Source organism: Acanthaster planci, unplaced genomic scaffold (genome assembly GCF_054643075.1).
Source record: "Acanthaster planci isolate LZ-2023a unplaced genomic scaffold, COTS_SCS Contig183, whole genome shotgun sequence".
Taxonomy (NCBI): Eukaryota; Metazoa; Echinodermata; class Asteroidea; order Valvatida; family Acanthasteridae; genus Acanthaster; species Acanthaster planci.
The window spans coordinates 24,985-42,120 of NW_028257804.1; the positions used below are offsets into that span (position 1 = coordinate 24,985).

General features: G+C 42.2%; 2 protein-coding genes and 1 long non-coding RNA gene across 3 annotated transcripts; 1 reads left to right on the top strand and 2 right to left on the bottom strand.

The window, feature by feature from the left end:
• Window positions 1–588: 588 nt before the first annotated feature.
• Window positions 589–7,405, bottom strand: amt (aminomethyltransferase). Its single transcript, XM_022248216.2, has 8 exons — window positions 7,201–7,405; window positions 6,123–6,342; window positions 5,562–5,722; window positions 4,966–5,047; window positions 4,233–4,375; window positions 3,464–3,650; window positions 2,659–2,775; window positions 589–2,166 (listed from the first exon to the last, which is right to left on the bottom strand). The coding sequence occupies exons 1-8, from the start codon at window positions 7,306–7,308 to the stop codon at window positions 1,949–1,951; spliced, it is 1,236 nt and encodes a 411-aa protein (XP_022103908.2). The 5' UTR covers window positions 7,309–7,405; the 3' UTR covers window positions 589–1,948.
• LOC147795074 (uncharacterized) lies at window positions 4,313–12,548 on the top strand. Its single transcript, XR_015424149.1, has 3 exons — window positions 4,313–4,432; window positions 8,579–8,724; window positions 12,224–12,548. It is a non-coding gene; the product is annotated as an uncharacterized LOC147795074 (long non-coding RNA).
• On the bottom strand, window positions 7,787–16,416 carry LOC110986389 (solute carrier family 23 member 1-like). The gene is made up of 12 exons (XM_022248218.2): window positions 15,947–16,416; window positions 15,588–15,745; window positions 15,069–15,160; window positions 14,441–14,502; window positions 13,878–14,059; window positions 13,470–13,590; window positions 13,042–13,198; window positions 12,557–12,810; window positions 12,314–12,443; window positions 10,120–10,263; window positions 9,225–9,320; window positions 7,787–8,888 (listed from the first exon to the last, which is right to left on the bottom strand). Exons 1-12 carry the CDS (start codon window positions 16,364–16,366, stop codon window positions 8,527–8,529), a joined length of 2,178 nt encoding a protein of 725 aa, XP_022103910.2. The 5' UTR covers window positions 16,367–16,416; the 3' UTR covers window positions 7,787–8,526.
• Window positions 16,417–17,136: the final 720 nt, after the last annotated feature.

A 17,136-nucleotide genomic window follows, 5' to 3' on the forward strand; every position in this document is an offset into this window, starting at 1 on the left:
AGACTGTGAATCATCTCCACATGCTGTTTGCCGCCCTCTGTTTGCTCTGGCAGGATTAAAAAATCCTCCCCCCCCCAAAAAAAAAACATGGGCGGTTCAACCATGCAGGAAGGAATGTATCTGTATGGAGGACGAAAAGTGGCCATCTGCTTTTCTGCTATCAGAATGGTAGAAGAGCAGATTTTATGTTCTGGTAACACGCAATTTCGACTTTTCTGCTAACTCAAAAAGCAGAACGAACATTGTTTGGTTATGCATTTTTCTATTTTTCTGCTTCAAGAAAAGCAGATTTTACTTTTTCTTCATTCCCTGGCGGCTGAAAAGCGGCCATCTGCTTTTCTACTTTCAAGCAGGCAGAAATACGTCTTCACTCCCCCCAAAAGGAAATGGTCGTAACCTATGGTTCATGACCCCATTCACTTCCCATTGAGGACAGAAAACCAGATGGCCACTTTTTGTCCTTCATAGGATCTGTCCTTGATCTCAGTAAATGTAAATGCAAACATCAAAAAAAGAGGGAAATTTTTTTAATATTAAATCAGGTAATGACAGAATTGTTCAAAAGTAGTTGCATGATGGTCACGGTGCTCGCTCAAAATTATTAATAAACAAATTTTATTTGCAAACGGCAGTTGGAATAACCAGTAATAAAATGACGGGCAATACTGATTAATACTGGGATCACGGCTACATCAACTTGATGCATGTATGAACCAAACTTCATCGTCATACACAGGTCGACAGAAGGAGAACACGACTGAACTACATGTAGTTAACACAACGTACAACCGTCAATGATTATAATGCACATTACTGATAACGGCAGCACTGCTTCTGGACATGATTTATGCATAGTTCTGTGCTACACAAGTCATTCATTTGCCTCCGATTCTTAAACACCACGATCCCATACCAACAACGGATCCTCCAAAATAAGTAGTCAAACCTCGTTAATAAGAGGTCCTTCTTGGCAAATAACCTTGTTATAACAGGAACCTTGTATTATCAGGAATAAAAACAATGAAAAAGAAAGGATTGGGACCCAAAACTTTCCTTGTTATCAGCAGAATCTTGTGTTAACTGTTCTTATTAACGAGGTTCAACCTATTTAGACACATGTATAACTATAAAGAACAAACACCAAACGTGAAACAAGTTTACCTCAAAGGTGGTCTTGCCTCGTGTCTTGTATGCTACATTAACCAGGGCAATTCAAGCAAATCAACATGCATCCTAGTCTTCAAAAACCAACTTCCTTGACGGGCATTACACATCTTTGTCTAGATGTGAATTTTCAATTTCCCTCTTACAATCAACTCTACTTTAGTTAAACTAAAGTACTGAGATCTATTTGACATGTAAACGGGGTGAAACAAATTCTAAGCATTCGAGAAAAGGAATTTAAAATGAGGCATAAAATAAAACATAACATTAAAAATATATATTAAGTAACATATTCCATATGAAGTTTTTAAAAATCCAGCTTAATGAACACTCCAGTAAGATTCCAACCCTGCACCTCAGAATACTATGCTGACTTCTGCAGAGCAACAACTGAGTAATGGAACCAACCAACAAACGAAAAGACTGTCCACATCGGTAACTATTGCGGTATTCTGGATGCCAAAATTCCAATCTCCATCCAGTTTGGATTTTTCCTACATAAAAATTGATAACCACCATTCCTAGTAGGTTGAATCAATGACAGTAAGTCTCGGAACATGCACTGTGTTATCTGTTCTTGTGTTATGTAGACATGAAAGAACTTTGTGCCAACAGAGCAGCAGTACCTGAACATTTGTATATGTATTACCGTCGCTTAAGCTTTGTTCAACACCTGCAGACTTGTCTCCACCTTTTGTATGACTATTACTTGTTGCACTTCAGGATTTTGACATTTTTACATCCAAACCAATCTTAAGTTTCAAAAATATACCACTCAGGGTTTTCATTTGCCGGTGTAGTATTTGGAGGGGACAAAAGGCATCTTGGCAACTTCAGCGTCAACGCTCCGTTTCCGGACTTGAACTTTGACTGCGGTTCCTACTGCGGAGAGCTGCGTCTTGATGTAACCCATGGCAACATTGACCTTTAGAGTTGGTGAGGGGCAGCCGCTGGTCACATGGCCTACTTCCTGGCCTGCCTCGTCAAGTATGCTGGCACCCGCTACAAAGACAAGAGAATAATGATCAATTCAAAACAATGTAACTCTTTGATAAGCTGCACACAATACTGTTAGGCTTACTCTCATTTGGGCCAAGGAAGGACATATGAACAGTTGCAAAATGAGTAGGTGACAAAATTTTTGGTGTTTGCTGCTAAGTTTGGCACAAAGTCTAGACACGTCTGCAACTAAAAGTCAAAATAACTAAAAGGCCATTAAACAGAACGTGTCCTCTTACATTTGAAGGGCTGCAGCCAACTTTCTGACAGATTCTGACATGCCTGTACTAACACACAATAAATATATCTGGAGAAAGCAGACCACACAGCAGGTCAGATCAGTCTGGGGTTTAGCTTAGTATCCAGAATATTGAACTTTTGTTCAATATGTTGCAGTTTCCAAATCCTGCTCCAGTTTTTGTCTTTGTTCATCTCGGCAACTGACGGCTAGCACTTAAACGGTTCCTTGATATGTCATTTATTTTTGTACCATACCTCTAGGTGGGGCTCCTTTTGATATCAGGCCAACTCTCTTTCTCTCAGGTTTCTCCTTGAGTTGTTTCAAGATGAGATCTGCCGCCGGGAAATCCCTCCGCTCTCTTCTCCTCTTGGCTGAGAAAGAAGAGACGAGATGAGATCCAAGCCATTTGGATATTTACAGCAGGTTGCAAGTCAAATCACATCATTTAAATTCGGCAGAACAGATTAAGAATTGCACAGCTGTGTCCAAGCCAGGCACTGCTGTCTTCAGCTACTAGTAAACCCGCCAATAGAAAAAACCTCAAGTCAAGGACACAAGATACCCCAAGATACTGCTAGTCACAAAGGTCAAGAGTGAATAATGAGAGGAAGGAATAAAGGACAGGTAAGGAGTTGAAGACGGGGAAAAAGAGAAGGTCAACATCGTATCAGTTCCATGATGTGAACTGATTCAATAGAGGAATTGGTATTAGCTTTGGAGTAAGCTGTGATGGTCTGGAATCTTGTGCTCTATAAAGGAGAATAACGCTGGCTGTGAACAAAAGTCTAGCCACAATGTCTTGGCTGTGGCTAGGCGCAGCACTGTTTTATGGAATATAATTAACTAGGAAGTCAGAGGCTTGGATAGAATGAGGTGTTTTTGTCAGCTGCTGCCGAAGCTTTGGATGCAATTGATCATCTGTTGTTTTACTCTGAGCAGACAAGAGACTAACGCCAGCTATACTAGCAAAACGCTTTGGTTTAGTAATGCAAGAGTTCCAAATCTGCAAGATCAACAGTCAAAGTAGAAACGCAGTCGAAATCTTCTTAATCATCTCACCAATTGTCCATGCTAAGGTGGCCTCTATCGGTGTCGTGGTTTCATCAATGTCGTTGCCATAGAGACACATCCCCGATTCCAGCCTGAGCGAGTCTCTTGCTCCGAGTCCGCACATGCTCACAGTGGTTTCTTGGGAGCTTAGCAACCTCTCGGTAAGCTCCACTGTCCTACTGGCTGGAACGGAAATCTACAAAGGAAGCCCAGGATTTGAGGAAGTGTGCAATGCAGTTGAAGCACAAGAAACAGGAAAGTAGATTGGATGACAAAGACATGTTCAACAATTCCAGATAAGAGTTCAGAGTTTTGTGACTATAAATGCATCGACTTAGCTGGTATGGAGAATCCGAGGCTTAACGCATACAGTAAGATCTAACTATAGACAGTTAAGATACAGTACTTTGATTCAGACCAGCAAGGAATGCAGAAATTGAAAATTCAGAATCCGTTTTAAGTGACAGACAAATCTGTGAGTAATTCATCTCTATGCTGATTTGTTACTACTTCTTCCTGAAATCAAACACTTTTTCTAGACGGTAGCCATTTTTTCTGATGGAATACAACATTTCTTGGTTTACAAGTGTTTTTGTATCAAGTGCACAAATGACTGTGACATACACTGTAGTTTTTTTCTGTAATCATCCTGGACACCTCCTTATCCAAACTAAAATTTACTGCCTTGATGTGGGACCTGGTTATGCCCCAGTTGCCACGGCAACCGAGGTATCAAAATACTCCACATCTCACATTTCAGCGCATTCCCAACACGCACCTCTACACCATCTTCTCCAGTGTAGCCACACCTCGTCACCCGGCATGGGATATCGAAGACGTCGGCAGTTATTGTCATCATGAAGGTCAGCTGACTCAGGTCATGTGACATGCCAGCTTGCAGGACTTTGGCTGAAAGGGGACCTACAAAATGAAGTCGGGTCTTGTTTTGTGAGTGGCTTCACGCTGGAACTTTTGCAGGTAACAAACATGGCCGCCAAACAGGTTTGCAGGGTTATTTTTTTGGGGGGGGGTTTACTTAAACAAATCAAGATGCTTCAGTTTCTCAATTTCCAGCTGAACGTTCTCCAGAAGAATTTCGAAAATTTGAAGACCCCGGAATACCTACATTTTTCTTTTAAATTCCCCTCCCCAATTTGTCTTTCCAACGATACGTAATCATGCTTGACAACATTTCTGAAGATTGGAAAGGTCATACAGTTCAAAGCAAAATGTTAAAAGCAAAACAGTTTGCATTGAAGTTGTGTTACAGATCAGTTCCTAGAAGAAAATAGCTGAGTGGAGTTTCTTATGCATAAAGGAAATGGGTTGCACCATAATATTCACCAAAAAATGCCACAATGTGAACAAACTATCCAGAAAATACTCACTGAACAAACCACACAAGAAATTGCTCACGTCTCAGCTGGTGGCAAAATGGTATTAAATTCACTAAAGATTCAAGTTGAACACATGGGATTGTCTGGTGATATGTAAACTTCTCTTAATCTTACCCTGCAAAGCTAGGAGACCCATGTCATGAAGAGGTTCAAAAGTGACGTCATGACCAGCAGCCTTGAATTCTTCTAGCTTGCCCTAAGCGGGGTAAACACATAATTTTCAGGAACAGGTGACAAGAAAAAAAAAAGTACATCGATGATTTGAGGAAGGAGAAGAGGATTGTTTGCTGCATGCAACATGTTTTTCAACCCAGAACAAATGCACTGCTTGTTTGGCAGGCTAAGAATTGGCACAAATTTTGGTTTTATTTTTTTCTCTTTTTCAGGGGATGAGAAATTACAGAATTTCTGTCATAAGCAGGGTTGGACTTTCACAGCTCTTCCAGTTGTAGAATTTGGTATTTATGATCAGTACTGTGTGGTTACAGCCTCGCTAAGAACTCCAAATCCTCAGCTGTCCGTAAGCTAATCATCCCAAATTTCTTACAGACTTGTGACACCCGCTACCTATTCTGGTAAAGTTAGCGCAGTAAGTTTCTTGCTTACAGGAAAGACTACCAAGACACGGCATTCAGAGGAGAAAGTTTTGCAGACTGGGCAGGACGGGGACTCTTCCACTGAGCAAAGGTTGTCAGCTGGTTCCCACTGACCTGTATATGAGCCGTGTCCTTGTCAGAGCACCCAGCATTGGTCACCATGTAGATGTGTCCCTGGTCAGTCTTACTGACCACCAGATCATCGATAATTCCTCCCTTGTCATTCAAGAGGAGGCTGAGTGTTCCAGAGTTTTCCTTCAAGCCCTCGATATCCGCTGTCTCAAGGGTAAAAATTAAAAAAAATCCTGCTCCTCAAATGGATCTTCAGTTAGGAATTTTGATCAACCCAAAGCACTATTGATTTGGTAAATGTCTGTTATTTAAAGCCAAGAAATTATTAAAAATTGACCATGCCAGAGTATTTAATGCAAAATCCTGAATTCCCAAGAAAACTGGGTAAATCACCACTTCCCAAATTGCTAAATTTTTGTTGTATCCCAGTGAAATCTTAAGACATTTGCTCAAACTTTGGGGGCTTTGTAGGGCGACCTCCAATTTTGGTAGAAAACAGATACAGCTCAAAGGAAAGTGATTCCAAACAGCTTAATCATTGCACAATTGATATAAAAAACTGTTAAGAGGCCTGAAATATAATCTAGTTAATTATAAACCCACCCACAGTAAGACTCTCGATAAATTTTGTCCGATCTTTGCCGTGAATTTTGCTCTGCAGCATGTGCGACACGTCAAAGATGACAGCTTTAGTCCGGCAGTTTGTGTGTTCACTGGTAATCCCTTCCTTGTAATTGACAGGCATGGACCAACCAGCGAACGGCACCATGTGGCCCCCGGCAGCAACGTGGAAGTCATAGAGAGGTGTCTTGTTCAAATTGGCCTGCAACGAGTTATACACATACATGTACATGTAACTTTTAGAAAAAATATACCACAATTCACCTCAGTCTGATCGATGCTCCTATGCAAGACAGAAACATGTATTTACACAGTTATGGTAGTTGGGCACAATCAGTCAGTCTTTATGATCAATTATTGATTACTGCACAATTGGTCAATCTTGTGGCACAATATGTCAATCTCTCCACCATCATCTAATAATCTTGTCTTTTCGACTTACAGCTGAGGAAGACTATAGTTGAAAGATTTCTAAACATGCCAACAGGAAACAGATGACTGCACAGTGTAATCGATTGCGTCTAAAACTACTTTTTGAGAATATAGCTCTGCTCAGCCACTGTAGCCTAAATGATGTATGCATGTTGGGTATGATTGGTTGACCTATGGCCTTGCTTTATCATTGCATGACCAGTCTATCTTGTTACATGATTTATCAATAATTCTGCCATCTTCTACTTGCCTTTCCTTTTTAATTCATGGTTGTGGAAAATTGTTTAAAAAAGGGCACAGGACTAAGAAGCTCGACCAAGTCAGCAAATGTGGTGATCATGTAGTTTGGCTGATTGCATTCAAGATAACTTTCAGATTTAGAAGTAAATTTTGGTTCTACAGTTTGTCATTTAAATAAAAAAGTGACGACACCGTCATGACCGGACGACAACGAGCGGCAATGATATGTCCATTCATTCACCCGAAAACAGAATTATGTTTAGGCCTCTAGCTCTGTAAACTTATATTGTAAGTTTGCACCTACACCTGACATAGCTGTGACCATGGGTGTGTTTTATTCCTGTGACTGAGCCTGGTTTGTATACAGTTCTGGTAGCAATCGACTTACATGGTCACTTCGGAAACGCTTCGAGGTGAACGAACATCTCCCTATCCTTTTCTGTCGGCAGAGACTAGTCAAAATCGATGCTGCTTTTGCCGCTCGAATTCCTGCCATTTCAGACCTGCTACTCTACCTTATGTTAGTGCCAGTGGGTGGTTTAGTGGTTACGGTAGGTTTCAACTTCAACTAGACTAGAACGAAATGTTTTGAAAGCGCGCCCTCACTTGTTGAAAAATGTAACTTTGGCCTGTTTTTTTTCCATGTGTGGGCGCCGAGTGAGCGGCGATGCCGACGTTGAGGGTGCTGCTTTGTTGTTGTTGTTGTTTGTTTGTTTACTTCAACTGCCTTCTTCCTTTCTTCAGTTGCTTCAGACTTTTTCCACGTTTAATAAATTGCATATCCTTTGGCGTTATAAAGGTCGTTCGATTTATTTGTAAAGGTAAAATAATAATGTGCAAATTAGTCATTTTAGATGTGCACTTTACTCTTACCATAAATTTTGGCAATATCTACAACCCATTATTCCATCAGTGTCAGGATAAATGATTAAAGAGATAGGCAATTAAATATCACAGTCGCAACAATGTAAATCTAAATGGTATGAAGAGTGCTGTATTTAATGAGCCAGTTTGCCCACAATGAAAGCCATTAATATGGTTGGAGGTCGGCCCAATCACAACGGCCGTATGGCAGGAAACTCACATTGCACTGAAGTAGTCAAACTGGCGTGACGTGTGGTTCCTTGCTTTTGGAAGACTTTCCTTTTTTGAAACACCAAACGGGGGTCATCGTCAGTGGCCTATCAAAGTATAGCCCAGGTAGATGGACATTTTTTTAAGAACGAGTGTTAGTCTACCGATTCCCCCCCCCCACCCCATTAAAATAATCATCCCTTGTCCAAAGAAAGGTGGTGCGTTTCTAAAATGTTGGCGCAATCCAATTCCTAAAGACTGAATTAACTGACTAAAAACTAAAAAACAAATGAACAGAAGCGGGCAAAGCGTCTCCAATGAAAGAGGACACTACCCTCTGGCCCTGGATACGTTACTGGTCATTATGATAAATTGCAGATAACGCCCCGAGCAGAAGCACCCCCTCATCAGCTGAAAAAAGCCGCGTTGGGCGGGACTCATTTTGTGGGTAGCGATGATACTGCAACGCGTCCCAGTCGTTTCGTGTCGGAACTAGCGATAAACAGTTGGCACCAAAGGAGCCTCCGTTGTTAAGAAAATAGCGCCCTCTCTTAGTCCAGGTCGTGTCCCATTCCATACTAGTTCTATTGTCGTACGAAATGGAGTTTTATTCCCGTGTTGTCAAAAAACCCAAAAACATTTACTTGTTTTCGCTTGGATTGTCACAATTGCGTTTGCATGTCTTCCTCCAGTGAAATCCTTGGAATGTTGGACTGAAGGGCAGATATCGACACCATGCCCATCGCCGGATGACGCTCATCCCAAACGGCAGGTTATAGCAGCTCGCTAGAAGGGAAGAGTCCAGCGATCCGCCGGCGACGATCTCCTCGGCATCTCGGTGAGTGCAACCGTTTATCTCGGTCATGTGAATGTCTTCTGTCTCTGCGTTTTTATCTTGTCGTCCTTTTTGGTCGTTTCTTTCGGCGTTGCTCTCTCCTCCCCCTTCTTTTTGGCCCATGAACTGTTGTCTCCAGGACAGGAGTCCACGCTCTTTGTCAGTTCCTTGCGTCGCAAGGTGTAAACCAAGTTAAAACAGAAAAGCGAAATAAATGGAAAACAATCAGAGGGGGGGGGGGAAATCACCGATTTCCTTGAAAATTTACCTCTTCACCCATGGGAAAAAATATCTCGGTGACGCCTATGCATGATTGTAAAATTTCATGCCGTTAAAATACATCATTAAAAGTTTCGCTTAATTTGATATGTGTAGTAAACAAGAGTGGTTAGATTTTTAACATGATTAAATAAATAAAGTATACTGAAGAAAAAAATAATTAATTAATTAAAAATTCGAAATTTAAGAACTGAACATTAAGCTAAATTAATGTCGAGTCTTACCTGGAATGGTATTGTCAAGCAGGAGTCCGAGGGACCCACCAACGAACAAGCCGGTGGTGAGCATGACTGTCAAGATTTGATCCAATTCAAAAGATCCTGAATAGAGACAGGAAAATTTCTTGATGTTGGTAAGCAGGAAGATAAAACCCAGACAGTGCACGTTTCCTGTGTGCGCATAGCCAGGGTTTTGCAGAAGAGAACTCAGCATCGATGCCGTTACAGGAATGGCTATGAAGAAAGTAGTAAGACTTTTGGTAGAAAGTATGTGGTATTTTTATGGGCGCATCCAGGAATTTCTCCCGGAGATTAGGCCCCCTCCGATTTCCTTTTAATGTTCAATTGTTGCGGACAGCTGGACACATAATGCATTACAATGTTACTGAATCAGATGTACAAATAGCCCTTGGTTGACCCCAACCACCCCTCTGGGTCAGTGCCGGTGCCTTTATCTTCCATACTCGCAATCCCAATTTTTACCGTCCTGATTTTTGTCTCATTCCGTGACGGCGCACTTTCCTTTTCAAGTTGAATTATGCAAATGGATCAATTCTGAAACCCACAATGCCCCTCTTAGTTTAATATTCGCTATATGAACTGCCCTTGTCTTCGTCCACAGATTATCTGCAATTGTGTTTTGCTTGATTCACGATGTGCAGGCCTACGTAACCAAATAAACTTGCTCTGGATTTGACTGTTCTGTCTCATACTGGGACAAGTTCAGACTTTGTTCTCAACAACCCACGAGCAGCAGACAACAGTGGCATCGAATGTTGACGGAGACTACTTCAGGACGCTGTTTGCGCAAAAAAATTATTTGCTTGCCGAAAAAAAATCACGCGTTGAATTGCAAAGCAATGCAATTGGTTCGTGTACCTTGTTGAATTGAACAACTAACCGGTCTTCAAGAGGCCTGGGTTTTGCTCAAGATAATACGGCACCACGAGGCCCATCAGGGTAGAAAAGCCGAGAATGAAAAGGTTACGGGACGAGTTGAGATCCACAAACTGGAGGTTGGACAGCCCTACCGCTGTTACCATACCTGTAAACAAATACATTCATTATATATATTATAATTTTCATCACAAATGTTTGATGCACATGCCCAGATTCTTCGGTCTGGTTTTATATAAATAATTTTCGGGCAAGAAACATGGACAAATGACAATACATTTACAAAAATTACAAATTATAAGATAAAACCAACGAAAGGAGATTGCACACAAAATCATGTAAATATATACAGCAAAGACAGGAAACCGAACAAAATCTCTCGAATAACACAAACCCAGATCGACAAAAATATGCCATATGCAGGCCTGTAGGATTGCCTAAAAAGCCGAATTAAGGCTTATCAAGAGGCTATCCGACTCCAGCACAAATTTAAAAAAAATGAAAAAAAGAAAGGAGCAGAAACACTGTATTATTAAAATAGGCTATAAACCCATTGAAGATGGTTCCAAGTTCTGTCCATGAAATAGACGACACGAACAATACAAAAAGGAACGTAAAAGATAAAACCCACCCACAAATAACCCAATCCCACGCAGAGAAGCAAACCAAGGTACCCCAGCTCCAACAGTGGCTGCATGGTCCATCCATAGAATGACAACTAATATACAACCACTAAACTGTCTAAAACCGGCTTAAGCAATTTCATCTCTAACTTGACGGGGGAGCAAACTCCATGTGCGGGAAAATCTAAGAAAACCGAATGTTTGAAAGCATCAGTTTTGGCAAATGGATGAGTAAAATGAAGTGTGTCATTTCTATGACTATTGATGAAGAAATAATTGAAAACTGGTAGATCGTATAGCCCACAAGCACTTGCAAACAAACATACAAGAGAGATGCCACATTCTTGAATGAAGTGAGGAAATACCTATTACTACATAAAGCAGTGCGTTCATTGAAAATAATCCTAGTTAATTTATATTGTATACGCTCAAGCGAACGAATAATGACTGGTTTGATAGGGCTGCCACAATGGAACACCTTGTTCAAGGATGGGCAGACATAACTTATTGTATAAACGTAGCCGTTGTGACTATTGTCTTACAATAATGCTCCACGCGCAAATATAATCTTCAAACACAGCCTTTGACAGGCAATTAATTATTTTTTACATGCCGTAATTAAAGTTGAATATCGTTGTTGCAACATAATTGCAAGTTTGATTGATAATTATTCAACAGTCTCCGTGTTTTTTACGCACCTGCTTTGGAAAAAAAGGGAAATTCAATGCTTTGAGTTGTCTGTTGGGGTTAAGCATGATATGGCATATGATGTTATGAGCTTGCTCAAGTTACAACAACGCAGAGGAAGGTCATGGTGCGCTGTAAGCGCTTACGTGCAAAAAGACACGAACCAGCATCAGGTCCGCATTTCTACGACGTTCAGTGACAGAACGCCGAAGAAAGCCCTTAATTTCAGAAGCGACACACGGGAAAAATCTATGTCGCCACGATGGTTATCCGGAGGGAATCAACTAATTTTTTGGAGGGGGCTGATTTCCGGTGGAGAGGGTCAAAGCACTTATCATCAACGAACTGTTAAACTAAATAATAGTGAAAGGACGCAATTTCGAGGTTTTTCCAAGCAAAACCGACAAGCTTCATCCCATTTCATTTTCTTCCCATATTCTTTTGCTTTTCCATCGTTAAACGTATTTTTTTCAATCTCTCTTTCCAGGGTTCCACGACGCTCACACACCGGGCAATTTGTAAAAACGTTATAGGATATAAGATGGCAACCATATGCCTTGGGGCGTTTTCGCGCACAGCTCGCAATGTGAAAATTGTTTAATTGCGCCCTCTTGCAAGGCAAGACGACGGAAAACGACACATGGCTGTATTTTAAAGCGCTAACATCTTAAAGACCAGCAAAAATCCTAGCGTATTAACATATTCTCTGGTAACGTGGAGCCCTGACTATTTCTCTCGGATCGTTGATTTCAACTATATTGACGCCTTTGTGTGGGCATATGATAAATCTCTCGACAGATGGCTAAGTCATGGCTTGTCGCATACAGATATCCACCGTGTCAGGGAGAGGATTATGCAGCTTCTGGGTGAAGACGAGGAAGGACTCACCAAACGCGATGCAAATGATGGCACCAACGATAGGGTCGGGCATAGTGGCCAAAAGGGCACCAACCTTACCAACAACACCGACGACTATCAGGACGCAACCAGCAGCCTGTACAACCACACGACTGCCAACCTGGAAAGACAAAAATTATCAGGATAAACCATGCCGCATGAACAATTCATTCGTAACTTTTGATTTGAATGTTGTGATTCAGTTCACTTTATATATTAAAGCCATGGCGGCACCTTGGTAAGTCCGATGGCTCCAATGTTTTCACTGTGTGACGTAGTTCCGTTTCCGGATCCCCATGCCCCGGCCAGTATGCACCCAATGCCCTCGATCAGCACGCCCCGGTTGATAGCATGTTGGGGAGGGGGTGGGGCACCAGACATTCTGGCGCATGCGTAGTAGTCACCGATGGACTCGACGATGGAAGCAAACACGCCGGCCGTGATGCCAAGTACACTGGACAGCCTTACAGTGGGCGTGCCCCACTGCCCTGTACGAAAATGAATTTGTTTTTACTACTTTGTTCAAATTTCAACATGCCAACGGTCCTCACGTGTGGTATTGTTTACCGCGAGCCAAGGTTGCAACACAATTTATACTTGTTTTCAAGCAAAAGTTAAGATGAGAGAACTCTTGGAGTGCTCCTCTGTTTTCGTAAAATAAAAATGTTTTAGTTTTATCTTTTTTTCTGCAAAATCGTTTTGTTAAACAAGTCGTGTACCTGGATACGGAAAGCGGAACCAGAGTGCGCGCTCCAGCACCATGGTGTTCAGATCGGTACGAGCGGCGTATCCATACACCTTTGGGTCGTCAGGGAACACGCCGGTGGCGGTGAATACATAGCAGAGTAACCAAGCAAGAGCGATTCCTAGAATGATCTGTGTGTGTATAAGATATAATCTAAACATTTTGTAACGCTATTCATGTTACATGATTTGACAGATTTCGTCCTTATGTCTTTTATTTGATCTTCGTCCTAAGTGTATAACATGATTAATTTATAACAAGGATTATCTCATGCCAAAAAGTACTTAAATGCTTGCTACATTTGTAAAAGGTAGAACAAATGATTAAACAGAACAAAAAGCACCGACCCAAACCAAACCAAACCAAACAAAATAAAACCCCAATCCATAAATTGTGTCGTACCGGGAATAATTTGAAGAGCTTGAATCTGCTCACGTGACACTTCTTTTCAGAGTTGTAGCTCAAAAGAGGGACACCAACGTTGGGAAGATATTGAGAGAATATGACGATGAAGACAATTGTCCTGATCAGAAAGAACAAAAACAGAAATCCAGGTGAAGAAAATGTCCTAAATGCAGTGTTGCTGGCATTTAAATAAATTCAAAAACACATTTTTGGGGAACACCTGTGTTTGGGAGGCAGAGGGGCAAATTTTCAGGATTTCTTCATAAGCAATTTTTTGCAGGCTTTCCCCAGGAGTGAGGTTTAATTTGGGGTCTTTGTACACCCCTGCAAAGTGAACGGAATTAGCGCCCAAAGCGTCTTTACCTCTTACCCCCTCCCCTGGACCCGTAATTGGCCGATACTCACATGAATGCTATACCCCAGTGCGCCCCTGACTTCGCTGCGGCCGCTTTATGAAGCGATAGACCAATCAGCGTGATGGTCGGTGTGATTGCAAGCGGACCAATAAAATTCATCAGGATACCCACGATGCCCGTGGCACCAATAAAAACCTGCACGCACGAGGCCACCATGATGGCGCCCTGGATCTGGGGAAACAAAGGAAAAGTCAGCTACCAATCAGAAGCCTACTATAGTTCACTGTGCTCCCACTATGGGGCTGTCTGCGCAAGTGCACGCCCTGATCTTGTTCTCAGATCGGTCAGTGCGTGTTGCAAACGGAGCCACAGTTTGAGTCTGTCGCCCACTTCATCTCGTCATATCGCAAGTGACACTGATGTAGATTTTCTTCCCTGAACATACCAGACTTGACGAAAAAAAAATCAGTTATTGGCACTCAAATCATCGTTTAAGTTGGATCGAAGTGACACAATTTGATCTACTTAATCCTCTTCCGCATGGTTTCTTTTATTAAAGTAATGCGGAAAAGTTCCATCGTCTGGTTGTTATAACTGTCTGTCTTTGCCCACCTCTCTTATTCTTGCCAACCACTCCTCTTCAGCGGCAGTGACCTCTTCTGCTGTAGAATTCACTGCATTCACAAATAACGCATTTTCAAAGGGGCGTAATGAATAAACACTGCGTTCGTATAGTATTGGGGTTATGTTGAGTGTGTAAACGCCTTCAATTATGGACCTATAACAATAGGAGACAATAGGGTCCACGGTTGCCGATCAGTCCACGGTTGGAAAACGTGTACAAAACATATGGGAGGTCTTCCAAAAAAGTTCAAGTATGAACAAAAGAGGAACAATAGGGAGTCGACGATTGGAGGCGTTTACACACTTGTGTGGGTGAATTGAAGGTTGCCTCTATCATAACGTTTTCTAACCATAGGAAACTGCTTGGGAATACGAATGTTTGTACCAAATACATCTTTACTGTGGAAGAGAAGTGACACGTTTACTTTGACAAGAGACATATCACTGACATTGATTTCATATTACTTTTGTTTGTTTGGCAGGTAATTTGTAGTCCTTTCTCTATAAAGGAAATTAAAGAATGAATTCTAAACATTAAAAACCATGCGCCGGGTGAGAAAAAAAAATTGTGAAAAAATTGCACTAAGTTCGTTTTTGACGCAGCCCCGAGACATACCAGTTGGTGCTGGCGGACATTCTCCTCTTAGGTTGAGGATTGAGTAAGACGGCACGAGGAAGGCTAAGGAAGTCCCCTGGATGATGGGAAGTCTGAACCAAATATCACAGACAATGAGTGACATACTGACTGCTTCTACTTAATTGTGAAAAAAAATGAGAAATGATGAAATTTAATGGATAAGATGCTTAAAAGTTGTGTGCAGGTATAATCGTCGGTCAAAGTATTACCGATGGACAGTTGGCCACTGAAAGAGGAATTGGTGGACGTGGCAAGAAAAGGTAAGAAAATTGTCCGGTCGTGAAATTGAAATATGTGACAGCTATTAGAGGACTACTTGTATTGACTTTCAAAGCCATTCACCTTTGGGACTTTATTGGTTAACTGATTGCGAAATGATGAATTAACGAATAATGCAATAGGACAAACGGCAGTGTTTAGCCCTTGATTTGGACTGTTTTGTTGAGAGTAAGTGCACTCAAACTACAAATGATAGGAGCTGAAGTGAGCTTCACTAACCTAATGCCGAATGTGGTTTGTAGGACGGTCACCAAGCCATTAACCACAAAGAGGGAACCAATGAGCTCTCCTACAGTAACGGCGTCGTGCGCAATGCACAGGCTCGGGGTCAGCAGAAACGCAATAGAAATGGTACTCCCAAAAGTGGTCATAAAATGCTAGTTTGGGAAAAAATAAGAGAAGAAAATTTAATACTAAGACCCTCAGTTATACTCATTTGTTATTTAAGTCAGCGGCATGGTCACGTCACGCCTGTCCGAAAGCTACTAATTCATGACAAACTCGGTAGTCAAGTTGCAGGCCCCTCAGAAACTAAAAACCCTCCGAACACTTCGAGAATGAAATGCAGTAAAACACACCTGAATACCGAGGAAAACGGTAGTGTACCAGGGCGGCCTGTCCTCAAGAGCGTACACCAGACCGTGGACCGGGAGAGGTCGGTGGCTGGACCTACAACCAACGCCCTCCGTGATCACAGGCGACGGGGTGTCTATCTTGCCTCTCTGGTCTGTCTCGATCGATGAGACATCCTCATCCAAAGCGGCATTGGTGTGTTGCTGAGGTACCTCAGGCACGTCAGGTTGGTTGTCATCTTGTAGTTCCCCTATAGTCACACTGTCCGACTCCATTTCATCAATAATTGGCTTCTCGTGTGGGTAACTTGCCGACAACGTACGTACAGGGATGGCAAAACTCCAGCTTTTGCACCTGGTTTGGAATGACAGTCCCAGAGATCGAGTCGGTGATTGTTCGAGTTTAGTCTGCCCCTGCCGCCGCATTTTAACCGTGCTTGGTGAACGGTCGGTGCAACTTCGACCCCAACATATATTAAGCGTGTATACCCACGTTAGGCATCACTCAACCTTGCCTTGCCAGCTCTCATCAATTGTATGTCAGAGTCAGGAAATAGCCGTTGGTTTGTCCTCAGGCCCTGAAAGGCAATAGTGATAACATTAAATAGTTGTTGTATGGGCAGCCCTCTCAAATTCTGGACGCGGCACTGCTGGGGCAGGATGTGAAGCAGGTCGTTGCCCCTCCACCTGGGTGTCCCCTTGAACTTTGGAAATGTACACAATCTATGCACAGGTCTCAGTCGCGCAGTTTTTCAGATTTTGGTGCCCCTGAAAAATGTGTGCCCCCTAGAAATGTCCACCTCATAGTTACGTCATTGCATATTCCGTAGTCAACATTTCCCCAGCCTCGTCCTTTTATCCAACGTATACGTGCATTGTTTCGTCAACATGGCCTACGTTTGGCTCGCTTTGGCTTTCACGTTTATTTCGTACGCATATTCTCTTCAAGTTCAAAATGCCCATTACACGTGTATTGATCCAGCAATGTGACCCTAGTTTTGCTCGACGGCTTTCAATTCATGGCCCATAACATATTGACAAACAAACCTGCCGTAAGAAATGACGAAGCAAAAGGTTAGTTGCGTGAGTAAAACCAAATTCTCTGGATCCACTCAAGTTGCCTCAGTAGGCCTACAGTTAATTTTGGTTTGCCCGACTGGCCTGAACCGGGCAAAGGTTACTGACAGCATTACTCA

What these genes read in the sequence shown, in the direction of transcription:
- LOC110986389 (XM_022248218.2), bottom strand. Translation starts at nt 16,366, where the DNA reads ATGCGGCGGCAGGGGCAGACTAAACTCGAACAATCACCGACTCGATCT. An exon ending in AGCTCTTCAAATTATTCCCG is followed by an intron (nt 13,199 to 13,469) that starts GTACGACACAAT and finishes ATACACACACAG; the next exon opens with ATCATTCTAGGAATCGCTCT. An exon ending in CCCAGGCCTCTTGAAGACCG is followed by an intron (nt 9,321 to 10,119) that starts GTTAGTTGTTCA and finishes GTCTCTATTCAG; the next exon opens with GATCTTTTGAATTGGATCAA.
- amt (XM_022248216.2), bottom strand. Translation starts at nt 7,308, where the DNA reads ATGGCAGGAATTCGAGCGGCAAAAGCAGCATCGATTTTGACTAGTCTC. An exon ending in AGGACACGGCTCATATACAG is followed by an intron (nt 5,048 to 5,561) that starts GTCAGTGGGAAC and finishes TACCCCGCTTAG; the next exon opens with GGCAAGCTAGAAGAATTCAA. An exon ending in CTGGAGAAGATGGTGTAGAG is followed by an intron (nt 3,651 to 4,232) that starts GTGCGTGTTGGG and finishes CTTCCTTTGTAG; the next exon opens with ATTTCCGTTCCAGCCAGTAG.